The following is a 13000-nucleotide window of genomic DNA, read 5'->3' on the forward strand; positions in this document are numbered from 1 at the left end:
GAAAAATAAACATACACTGTACTTCTTCCTAGAATATGTCTTTGAGTATAGTACACTGCACTCAAAAAGAGCGTATTAATTCGTCCAGAAAAGAAAGCAAAACAAGAAACAGAAGAAATCACAGTCCTGAAAGCCCTTAAGCTTATACTACAATTAATCGTAGTAATCTATACATTTTCTATCGTTTCTAATGCCGATTTTTTCTTTTGTTCTTATTTTCTGTATTATACACATTTGTTAGGCTAACTTAATATTGAATGTTTATTACATATTTATATGCATACATTTTAAAGCTGATTTAAAACACATACATTTTTAGTTCGAATTAGTTATTATATTTATTTATTTATTAGTAAATAATTATTCTTTTATTCAGCTTCAAGTCCGGTCCCATCGTGAATCTACAATAAAATGGCTTCAAAATCCCGTTATAGCAATGCTTCCCAACCTTTCTGACCCACTACACCTTTCTCATCCTTTTTGTGTTCAACGCCCTCTTTGAATTTGTTAAGTGCCTCTTATTCTTGCCACAGTGATGAAGTATATTTCCACTTGAATACAATCTGTAAGTTTGGTTTATTTGGTTACGGCAAAGCACTTCGAGGGCTATCTACCTAAGGGAATGGATACTTTCAAGGAGGACTTCCTAAGGGAACTGCGTCGAATACACGTTACGCATGCGAAAGACCACGAAAACGCCCATGCAGCCGGATCGTTCGCAGGAATTCCAACCATGGACCGAACTACTAGTATTTACATGCTTTACTACTCGGCCGCCGGTTGGTCTTTAATTTGTATGCATTAACTGAACGTGCGTTGAAACTTTTACATACTTAATTTATTACTTTTAGCCTGCACGGAGCTGTTTATTAAAGGTTGTCAAGAATTCGGGAATGATTAAGCATTTGAATCTCACTGCAAGTAAAGTCATACAGTCCTGCCTTTGAGGATTTTAGAGCGATAGGTTATGACTATCATTTTGTCCATTTCTTTGCAATAAACAACGAACTTACATACAACTTAGACTAACACGCATGAAGGATCGATTGACAAAATCTGGTAAGATTCTTGAAAAGATCCATACCCACAACATTTATGAGGATCGATTGAAAAGACTGGTATATTCTTTGTGAAGATGCCTGTCTACAACGTTTATACAATTAGGCTAATTCTTAAGTGGTTTGGGAGACAAGCTAAGGTAAGCAATATTATCAAGCGCCCGCTCGTTCCCAAACGCCTTCCGATGCTGTCCTTAGAGCAAGCAAGCCTTTCCCCCTCCGAGCTTTTCTCAGTGCCTACTGGCCCACACTGAAAAACTATTTAAGTTCACCGTTCAAAACTGCTTTGGCTATATGTTGGCATTCATCAAAATATCATTTTACGTCATACCATTGAAGAATGTGATAAAACTCAGTTTAATTTAACAAAATTTTTGCATGGAGTGGAATATGTTCTTAGCACTTCAAGAAATAAAAAAAGGTGGACAGCAAGGATTAAAATCAAATTTTTAAGACTATCTCAATATCCTAAGAAATAACATTCGTTGAAATTCATTCCAACCTCTTCACAATATCCACATACCCGTGAATGATAACTAAGCTTCTGCTCAGGGCAAAATGTTCCTACGCTAATCACTGCGGTTGACGAAATGACAGGATGAGAAGACCACGTAATTCAGTTCAATCACACCGTTGCTTCAGGCAACGTATTACTTTAAGGAGTGGCAAACGTTTGAACGAACTAGACATACGCCTGGAAGATATTGATGTTTGGTGGTTTCCAATAGCATTTCGTCTTTAGATATACCAAGCGATAAGACACAAAGCATTTCAACATTAGTGTCAACAAACGTATGAATAGCTACGCTGATGGCATTTCAGCTTACGATGTTATCGTTTAATTATACTACAGCGCATAAACCTGCAAGTAGCCCATATCTATGGGAAAGATATAGAATAATAAAAATATATTCATTACATTTTTCCTTATCAGACAGACGAAATAGAATAAACTTTTAGAATAGAAGGGAATGGGAAAATATTATCTTGGTCGATACTTAACTTTTTTCGTTTCGCTTTTTTTTTTTTTTTTTTTTTAATGATAGGAAAAAGTGCTTTTCGCTGTTAATAATTCCTTTCATGAAATTGATTAGAGTGGTATTAACATAATATTGCACTTGCGTGAAATTAACATGAAAATGGCGCATTCTTCTTTTATTTGATTCAAAATCTTTCATTTATTGAAAAGCATGCAAAATTAGGCATAGAACGCACGAAATACGACCTTTTCTAGGCTTACTCAATGCATCTTTGACGGAAAAAAGAATCCGTATTTAATGTATAAATAATGCAAAAAATAATGACAGTTTTATTTAGTATTTAGAAGTACAGAAATTTAAGCGGGACGCAGCTATGCGATACAATTGTGCTATTCATTCGAAATACTAAAACATTAGCAGTTTCAGTTAGTGGCATATTCATACGTTCCACAATCGCACCTAAATTTAAATTTGAAATATGTGAATAGTTTTTGAATAAAACTGGAAATTTATATAAGTGTACTGCGGATTATTCACGAAAATTTTAGGGTATCATATTTCAACGAAAATATCCATTTCGACCGCTATCGAATGCAATTTAACGATGTTTTTGAATGACATCTCTACGTAAACACAGAATAAAGGCCTCTTTTTTCCCCAAACGAATTATAAAACTGATTTAAATTGGATTCAGAAGAGATTTTTTTTCGTGGCGTTTGTTCCGGTTAAGGTTTTTATGCTTTACTCTACATGCAATAATTGTAGAATTATCAATAATTTAAAAGTTTTTTAAGTTCGGCTAAGCCTAATTTTTGTTTACATTTGAAACTTACCAGAATAGTGAATTCAGTTTCTGGACCTTCAGTGTCTTTTTGCCGAGTGAGACCAAAAGTAAACTTTCATTTTTATGCACCGAAAAATCTGCCTTGTTGCATGCTGGTCAAACTACTACTTTTTGCGTAGAAATTCTAATTTTAACTGTAAAAATCGTTTTTTTTTTTTTTTTTTTTTTTTTTTTTTTTTAAATTGTTTTAACTGTATTTGGTATTTTATTCTTTTGCTTCTATACGTTTCAATTTTGAATGAAGATATTTTGAGGTTTTATGTATTTTTGCAGCAATGAACGCAGACCGTTTTCTGCATCAAATTTGCATGTTTTCCGATAAAAGTGCTATTACCTTAAAAAGGGTAAAAGGGAAATACATAATTTTGTGTTTGCAGAATATATAAATAATACTTAATAAATACCTGAAGCAAAATCAGGCGTATAATTGTCATTATTTTATTTTTTGACGTTGTATACTGATCGGCAGTAGGTGAACGCAGACCTTTTCTACTGGGTGTACGATCGTCATTGCTAAATTCATGCAGTCATTTGCATGTTCGTTTGTTATCCTGGATCTGAACTCTGATTTTAACAAATTCAGCGTTGAAAAATCCTTCTTGCAGTGGTAAATTGATCCAGAGTAGGTAAATAAAATAATAAAATAAATAACAATAAAATAAACAAGATGTAGATAAATTATCTAATCGCACATCTTCATACCTTCTGTAAGTCGATACATTAAAGAAACTGATAAATTTTCCAGGGAATAGAAAAAGATCCGGATTCATACAACGCAACATTTGTTTATAATCACGGTGAAATTTTTTGTCCTGATTAAGTTCTTATTCAGAGAATACTGTATTCATTTTTCGAAAACATACCTATACATACGTACATGTATATATATATGCAATCCTGATTAATGGATTTGAAAACATGCCAATGATCCACCTAGGGTGACGATCCGTGAATAAATATCTAGATTTCTTCACATACGACCTCACATAGTTTGATTAAAAATACCCGATATCTAAAAACTGCTGAAATTTCGACTAGATTTTGTCATCTGCATCCTCTTCCCTCCCGCCCCCGATGTTTTGGACTTAGCTGTGAATATAAAGTGTTCGCTGCTTCAGGGTCGTGGTAAGTAAAGCATTTTATATTAATTTTGTCTTAACATGTTGCATGTAAAATACATCCCAAATTTTCAAATGCCGTTTCTTTTTTCATTGCGTGAAATACATAAAACAACGAATCATAAATTATGATAACATACTACGAATATTTAATTGAAATTCAGACAGTTTGCCTGAAAAATAAATAGCCGTTAATTGTTCCTGAATCCCTTGACTAGCACATCAAAATAAACTAGAAATTTTCGTTTAAAAGAAGCATTGCAACAGTTGTCGACTCTATATCAATGATGTATATTGTAACGCCTATTACAGATACGTGTCTATTGAATTATTCTATCTTCTATACGAATATCTGCCAATATATTAAATTTAGATCTGAATCCGAACTCCATTTGTGTTTTAGCTCAATGCTATGGTACAATAATTTAATATAAACACAAAAATGAATAATTAACTGATTAATTTTAATTACAACAGAAGTCTGCATATAGAGAACGAAGAGATAGAACATACATCGGTCTCAGAAGTTTTAAATTTTCCTTACTTTTTAAGTAAAATCATAAAAGTTATTAACAATTATGTCACAATACATGCAAAAAAAGTTTAAACTAAATTTTGGCACTCAATGATCATAACTAATATTTTCATATTTACCTACAATATAACAAAAGAAAAAGTTAGTCGGTAGCTCTATCGTAAGCAGCTCAAAGACACGACTGTTTGTAGTTTTAATCCCGATTCTGGAGCAATTCATTATCAGGTTTTAGTTATTATCTTCATTGACTATATTTGCAAATACATTATAACGCAATCATGACTCTACGATAACAATGTTCGAAACATTTTCATTTCAGACCTTAAATCTGGAGAATTCAAAATTTTAATTATATCCATTTCATTATTTTACATGCTACACAATGTCTAAGAATTATATTGTTACGCAAATGCTTAGCCAACTTTGGAATATATATCAATCTAAATTTCATTTATTAATATAACGTTTTCAAAATTTAGTGTCGTCGTCCAGACGGTATAGTGGTTAGGGGAGCCTACTACGGTACTGAAGGGGCCGGGTTCGAATCCCGGAGAAGAGACGTAAGCTTGTGAATATATAGTGTCAGTGCGGCATGGAGCCCTCCCGCCCGCCCCCTTCCGGAGTGCTCTTCCTCAAAATTGTGGGTGGAAAAAATAGAAGTCCAACCTCTCTTCGGAGTGGGGTCTGGCTACCAACGTTCCATATAATATGAACAAAACAACAATAAAATTTGGTGTTAAACAGCATTTTTTTTTTTTTTTTTTTCCAAAATCGCTGGATTTTTTTCCCGACTTTTTGACGTAACAGAGTTGTTAAAAATGAAAGAGCTTATTATTGACTGTTGAAAATTTTTTTTTAAATTGAATCATTTGTTTGACAACGTGCCATTAAGAAAGTAAAATTTAAAAACAATTAATGGAAAAAAGGTTTTATTTAGAATTCATTAAATAATTGATGAATTAAAAGAACAAATAATTTTTCGTACAATTTAATGGGAACAATAAGTAAATTCTCTTTACAAAATTCATCTACAATTTTATATCACGAATAAGAGAGCCGTGGCTGCCTAAATAATGAAATTGAATAACCTAATGTAAAATGATAAATTGTAAAAATCTTCATAAATATATCAAGTTTGCTCGCCAACTTCCATCATACGCGGCAAAAAATTGCATATGGATTTTGGTATGCTGAATTTATGAAAACTTCTCATTCATTTATTTATATTTTTTATTTTTATTTTCATCGTTTTGTCTGAATGGTATGTTAGCAATCAAATTATAAAACTGAAAAATCACTTTTTTAACAATGATTGATCACTCCTTTACTTCCAACAATTTTGTTATGGCAAATGATCGAAAACATCCAGCAATTCTATCATTAAATCTTTTATAAACAGCATTTAAACGATTTTTTTCCGCGTTCTATTCGATCGTGCAAATATTAAAGTTCTGAGATTTTTAGTTTGTTCGTTAAATGAAGATATGTACGAAAAATCTTCTCACCATTAAATTTAATAAAAATCTAAATAGGTGTTTGAAAAAATTGGTTCACCACGTTGTATTGCCATTCATACATAGTTGTGTGTACTATACTTGTTTCACTAATTCAAGATTACTTTTGATAATATTACTATTCTCTATCAGATTCTCTAGATGATAAATTTTTACGTCTTCCGTAAGCGTTTCTTTTAAAATCTGACTATTTCTTATCTCTATGAGAGATATATTTTTGGATGTTGAATTTTTAAAGTGCCATATAAGTGTAAAATATCAAGTACCCAATAAAGAAAATCAATTCTTAAAATGAAATGCTGATAAAAATGCAAGTAAACTTACGAAACGGCAAAAATTAAAAATGACGCGACAGATTTCATTAAGACGCAGTAACATCATTATCTTAAAACTGTGTTTCATAGCAATACCGAAGGAAAAAAAGTCTTCCGTTTTATATTGTAGCATATTTTAAAAAAATGTAGAAAATAGCCTGAATAATATTTTTTTTATCATTCTTGTTTTAAAAGAGGGCCAAGAGTTGGTTTCCTAATCTTCGAAGAGTTGGGTTTCTTATCTTCGAAAGAAATAATTTGTAACCGATATATTATCAGATGTTGAAGTTTAAAAATAATAATATTCAAATAGTTCAAAAATACAGCGACTTTCGAAATTTCTCCAAAAATCAAAACTGATGTTAAAATTCTCATACCAATTCATTTAAAAGATTTTTTCGCGCTCTATTTGACGGTGCAAACAGTAAATTTCTGAGATTTTCAGTTTGTTCATTAAGCAGAGATATGGGCGAAAAATCGTTTAAACATTAAATTTAAAAAAAAAATCTAAACCGAATTTGAAAAAAGGTTTCCTCACAATGCATTATTATGTGTTCAAAGAGTGTGTGCACAAATTTTGAGATCGATAGCTTAACAGGAAGTATGTTAAAAGGCGATGACATACTACTTCTCGGTGGCAAATACCAAGAGTGAAAATAAAAACTTATAATAAAGCGCTTTTTTAAAGTGGTGAATTTTACATTTGTCTAATTGTCTTTTATTATAGACCGAAAATCGCTAATGTACACAATTCCCTCATCTTCCTCTGATTTAAAACTCTGCAGAAAAGAGCAAATACCATTATTTAATACAACTGAGGTGCATGGCGGCGAAAATGACGAATATGCACTTTATTGGCAGGATGAAGTTTTATATGTAAAATTCATTTTTTTAATCATCGGAATTTAAAGTTTTGTTACATGCTTGATATGTTTAAATTTATTCTTTAGCTGCAACTTTCTACTTGAAGATGGCTGAACCTGATGCTTGTAATACATCGGTTGAACCAACTTATGAAGACACATTGAAGAAAGTTGAACAAGATGTGGTCCATTTACAAACATTGCATTCTTTACTTCAGGGTATTTTATCATTTATGGGTAGAACAGACAATCTGACTATACCAGATCCTTTCTGCACAGTGCATGGACTGGAATTTTCACTGGCATCGGCTGTTTTTTTAATGCTGGCATACACAAATACATTGTTTCAGAATTTGATTGAAGAACATGTGAATGCGACTGAAACTGGAAACATTCAAGATTACGAAGAAAGAATTCATAAAATTTCCTATGAACTTCGGCACCTGAATGCTGAAATCCCACAGTTAGTTTGGGTAGTTAGTCAGCATAACAACTTGTCCTTCAGAGAATAATTTTTCTACAGTTTGCAAACAGAAAACCTTATGCAGAACTTTAAACAAGTTACATAACGTGATTTAAAACATGTACATTATTTGCTTTGCTTCGTTTATGGCAGTTGTCTCACATGGAGGCCCACGCGCAACATGCGGTCGCGAATACGTTTTCCGTGTAAATTAATTAGCATTGTTGCTTTGTTTGGGAGTACACTTACATGTGAAAAGTTGTTTTCGTAGATAAAACTTAATAAAGTCTACGCAACAAACCAGACTGCCCATAATAAGTATTTAAAATTTGTGATGATGCTTCTTTTCAGTAGTTCTTCTCTAAAATCATAAACATTATGAAAATCGAAATGCCATGATTTAACGTAGGTAAAAGGTGTAGTAAGAAACAAAGATGTTTATAATTATTTAGATAAACATATAATTTTTTCTGTATAAGTCACAAAGTAATCTAATAAATAAATGAGAGGGAATAGATTTCATCATTTATTCTCACATTTTGTCCCTCTTGGGCAGTTTTCTACTTTTATTTATTTTATGTTAAAAGCAAGTTACTTATTGGTTACTTCAATATATTCCGATTATTTGAATAAATTTAAGTCTGAAAATTTTAATGTTTAGCTTTCAATTTGTTTGAATTACAAACTGTGAAAATGGAAATTTCCTACAGATACCAACATTTAGCAGAAAATAAGGAAAAATTAAAAAATTTTCTTGTCTCTACTTTTATATACATATTTTGAAAAATACGTAATTTTATAATATATATATATATATAGTTTTGTTAGCAGCAAAAATTCCTTTTCGTTTTTCCTCTTTTTTAATTGCGGCCTGTCAGCTACTTTTAGGTCCTTGCATTTGGCTAGCGCACATTTTGTGTTTGAAACCATTGGTTTTTAAGGACCATTTAAAGAAAGTTTAACAGCTATAAATAGTGCATTCTTTCAATCTTAAAAAAAGTTACGCAAATTTAGTTCAAAAGTCGAAAGTTAAAGGCGTAAGAAAATAAACCATTAAAAACATCTCAAAATATGCAGGCATCAGAATAGCAGTCTAATGAATAATTATTTCATCACAAACTTTAAACAATGCATACCTATGTGAAGGCGGAGAAAAAGTACTACAAGAACGGAACAATGATTTCAACGGCAAAATTTATTTGGACCTATACATCATGTTATATATTATAAACATCATTTTTTACTGTAATCTGTATGAAGATTTGCGAATCTGGGTTAACGCGTGATAGAAATTTTTCACTCCTCATTTCGCCATTGTGGTACCTTGGTCACTGACCCACAGTGTCATATCCGTTCTGACATTTTCTTCATTTCGAAATCTCTGGCCACAAGATATTCTTTGAAAACCAACTGACGCCAGATTTGGACTAACGGTAGATGGTCCAAAGTTTTCCACCAAATATGTGGCAAGAGCATCTGGAGCAATGCGACCGAATGTGGCCGAACATTATTAAGGAAAAGCTTCATAACGTTTTTGGCAACACACTTTTTTCTGGTTGGAATCAGAAAGATCTGTTGTTGACTTATTTCGCGGAGAAAGAAGGAACACTGGAATGTAACAAATAACCCATCGTCAGTACTTCTCCATTATTATCCATTTTTCATTCAGAATCTGGTGAAAGAGTCTGAGATTATTGGCTTATTATTATCAATTTTTCAGAGAGTTGGTTTCAGAACTATTTTTGTTTTAGAATTTCCAGCTACTTTCAGAGGTAAATGTCCTTTACAAATGTTTTATTCTGTTTCTCTATCCTGTGCTTCATGAGTACTTAAAAAAACAGAATGTTTATTAGCTCATTGTTCAGTTAATCAAACTCCATCTCTCCTAAGACTTTTAGATAAAAGAAAACATTTAGTTAACCTCTTCTAATTAGCGTAAATTATTATTTTTTAATCGCAAATCCGAATGTGAAATCAAGAAGTTTATATTCATAACTACATGATTTTTTATGTTTGTCTGGTGAAGAAAGAAATAAATTATGACAGAAAATAATTAACTCGTGTGTTTTCTTAATGTTAATTAGTCATAATTTAGTTTTCTCATATCATCGAAATATTCTTATTACTCTATATTTGATTTTATTAAGCTTTATCACAATAGGTTTCGCAAATGTAGCGCTTCTTACAAATCAAAGATTGGTGGTAATCTTACATCCAGCTATTCATTTTACTAGTTATCAAAAATAGGTTAGATCAGATTGTGGCAAATCATATGGGGGTTATCTCCCTAAAAGAAGGTTAATTTTCATATAAAATGCTCTGGTGCTATTACTGTCAGGTATACATTTCATGCATAGGCTTTTTTTTACTTTCTTTTACACAGCATCTTGCTAGCATGGCAAGGATGGCCAGTTTGTTTGTTATTGAGATATACATTTTATGTAAAACGTAACAGCAATTTATCTGTTAAATTTGAGTAATTTTAAAACATTCAAACTCCATGGACCAGAGGGTGGGCAAATACTGTTAGCGGGGTAGAAATTATTTTTTAATCATTTTTTGAAGTGCATTATGCGCAGAATGTCCATGACGATCTTTTACAGTGTCCCTATTGTTTGCAGGATGTTATAAAGGAGGGGAGAGAAACACCTCCTCGGTAGAAATTTTTTAATTAAAAAATTAAAAAATAGCAAATTAAAAAAATTATAATCGCGGCAAAAATGGATTCTATTCCTACTGGTTATCGAAATGATTTGATATGCATAATGTTTCATTTTCAAATAAAAATTTTCAGGTGAAAATGTCCTTTTTGCAAGTTTCCTTTTCTGATCAGTCTTTTTATCTCAACAATATTCAAATGCCATTGTTTAGTTTCTAAATTAAAGCTGTTAGAAATGGTTGGCTATATTCTTCGGAGAATGCCCTTCCACCAGCGGCCGAGCGGTAAAGTCTCTGAACACTAGTAGTTCGGTCCTAGGTTCAAATCTCGCGAACGGGCTGGCTGCATGGGCTTTTTCGTGCTTTTCCCCATGTGTAACGTGTAGACGAATCAGTTTCTCTTAGAAAGTCCTCCACGAAGGCATCCCTCAGGCAGATAGCCCTAGTGTGCTTTGCCTTAATTAAATAAACCAAACCAAATCGGAGAATGCCCATGCTTTCTAGCAACACATGTGCACTTTTGCTGCTGATTTCGGTAATTCCAGTACAAAATCCGGTAGGAAAGAGATGATAATGTCGTTGTACAGGATTTCATAACGAGCTGGAGTATGTGATTAGAAGGGCCTCATTAGGCCCGCGGGTCTGGCTTTTGCTCATCTCTACCCTAAGCTATAATGATCTCAATTATAAAAATTATGCCCTTACGTGGCTGTGATATGATACACGTGCTATATTTTAAAAGTATTACCTAATAGAAATGACTGACCTAAAAATTGTTTTACTGTTAACCAGTTATTTTGATCGACTTACTTGTTAAATTGGAAATGTATTTCGTGGTTTACTAAAAGTGTTTGTATAGAACATCAAAAGCAAAAGCGATCACTGTTAGGGAAGCATTAGGTATTAGCTTCGAAGCACCTCATTTTAAGTTTGGGTCTGAAAAACATAATTCAAAGTGATAGCACAAAGAGAACAAACTATGAATGCTGGCTAATCGGCGCGTCAAAACATTTATCACACTGGACGTACCGAGAGCTACTATGCCTAATATCATGGCATCATACATAATTCGAAGGAAACACCGGTTATAAAACGCAAATTTGGCAGAAAATTATTACAGATTGACAGCAAAATATTAAGTAGGCTTCTTTTCTCCAAGAAAAAGACCAATGAAAATGTATACGGAACTAAGCCTTCGTCGGTAGAAAAGAGTTTCTACTTTAACAGCACAAGATAATTAATTCTCAATCTGACAGTACGAAGGAATTCGTGCAGAGCTACTATTGCGAACTTCTAAGCCTTTTGGTAATCAAGTGAACACGAAAGGTTTGGTTTATGTGATTACGGCAAGGCCTCGAGGGCTATCTGCTTATAGGATAGGATGCCTTCGTGGAGGACTTTAAGGGAAACTGGCTAGTTCACACATTACACATGGCGAAAAGCACGAAAACACCTATACAGCCAGCTTGTTCATGGGAATCGAACCGCGGGCCGAACTACCAGTGTTCAGCAACTTTTACCGCTCAGCCGCTGGTAGGCGAGGTATAGAACTACACCCGAAGCATATCATCAGACTGTCTTCTTCAAGATTGAAGGGGGGGAATCGTTTTGCACACGCGGTTATATCACGGTTTCCAACAACAGGTGATTCACTTTCCAAGAAGGAAACATTTCATGTCAAAGAGCTGAAAATGTCCAGTTATACTTTGAGATGCCTGCAGGAAGTTAGTTACACATGTTCCGAAGTTTTCACAATTATCAAATTTTAATATTATCAGTTATGTTCAAAAACACAGAACAATTAATAGAGCAGTTTTTGAGGAAGAATGATACAATATCTCATCTAAAACGATTTGCTTAATTTTAATGCCTAAAACAGTTCTATACACTTTTCAATACGCAGTACTTTCCTTTGACTAGTGTTCACATTATGTGGGCGAACTCCTATTAAGTATAATTAATAAACATCTAGTTTTTATATACAAAACAATGGGGTTTTTTATTTATTTTTTAATTTGTGGATTTTAAAGTCCAAATATAAAAATTATTTAAGTTTTTTCGGAGTTTTTAATGTTTGTTATTATGGAAATCGAAATATTTCTATCGTATTTCAGTATTTATGACCGCATTACGTTTTTAGTTTGATTGTTAGTTAGTTAAGAAGCCTTGACAAATAAATTAGAAGTTGAGATCATATGTACACAAACTACAAAATTCTACCGTTTCTAATAAATTGTTTGATTTCAGTCCTTACCTCATCGGATTCCGGAAGGATTTTGAGTAATCCTCTTAATCTTTCAGCTCCAAGATCTTCATGAGCTCCGTCCTCTAGTATTCTCACGATATTTTCGTGCGAACTAAATGAGGAAAAATATTGCATTACTTGAAATTTCATAGTTATTTAATCTATAAACTATTAATTTAAAAAGCACAGTTTCTTTGAAATCACAAAACATTTTTATGATAGAAATGAGCTGACACAATTTTTTTTCATATACTGATAGTTTTATTTTGCGTAAAAATTATATTTACTTTGTAAGACAATAAAAGATTAAATTATATCATCACCCAGTCAGGATATACACCTCTACATAAAAAATCATGGATTTCTTATTAAGAGGGCATGCCCCATCCCTCCTCATAAAAAACACAT

At 32.6% G+C, this 13000-nt stretch overlaps 1 protein-coding gene across 3 annotated transcripts in view; it reads right to left on the reverse strand.

Moving 5' to 3' along the window:
* The window catches only part of LOC118200800 (inverted formin-2-like), a 358115-nt gene that overhangs the window by 32993 nt on the left and 312122 nt on the right, over window positions 1–13000 (reverse strand). For all 3 annotated transcript variants that reach the window (XM_085820652.1, XM_085820651.1, XM_085820650.1), the window contains one exon: window positions 12602–12704. In XM_085820652.1, the coding sequence (XP_085676778.1) occupies window positions 12602–12704 (103 nt within the window). The remainder of the gene's footprint in view (window positions 1–12601; window positions 12705–13000) is intronic.

This window comes from Stegodyphus dumicola, chromosome 7, assembly GCF_044657685.1.
Source record: "Stegodyphus dumicola isolate Sdum_Otavi_A_Nest chromosome 7, ASM4465768v1".
In the NCBI taxonomy this organism is placed as follows: domain Eukaryota; kingdom Metazoa; phylum Arthropoda; class Arachnida; order Araneae; family Eresidae; genus Stegodyphus; species Stegodyphus dumicola.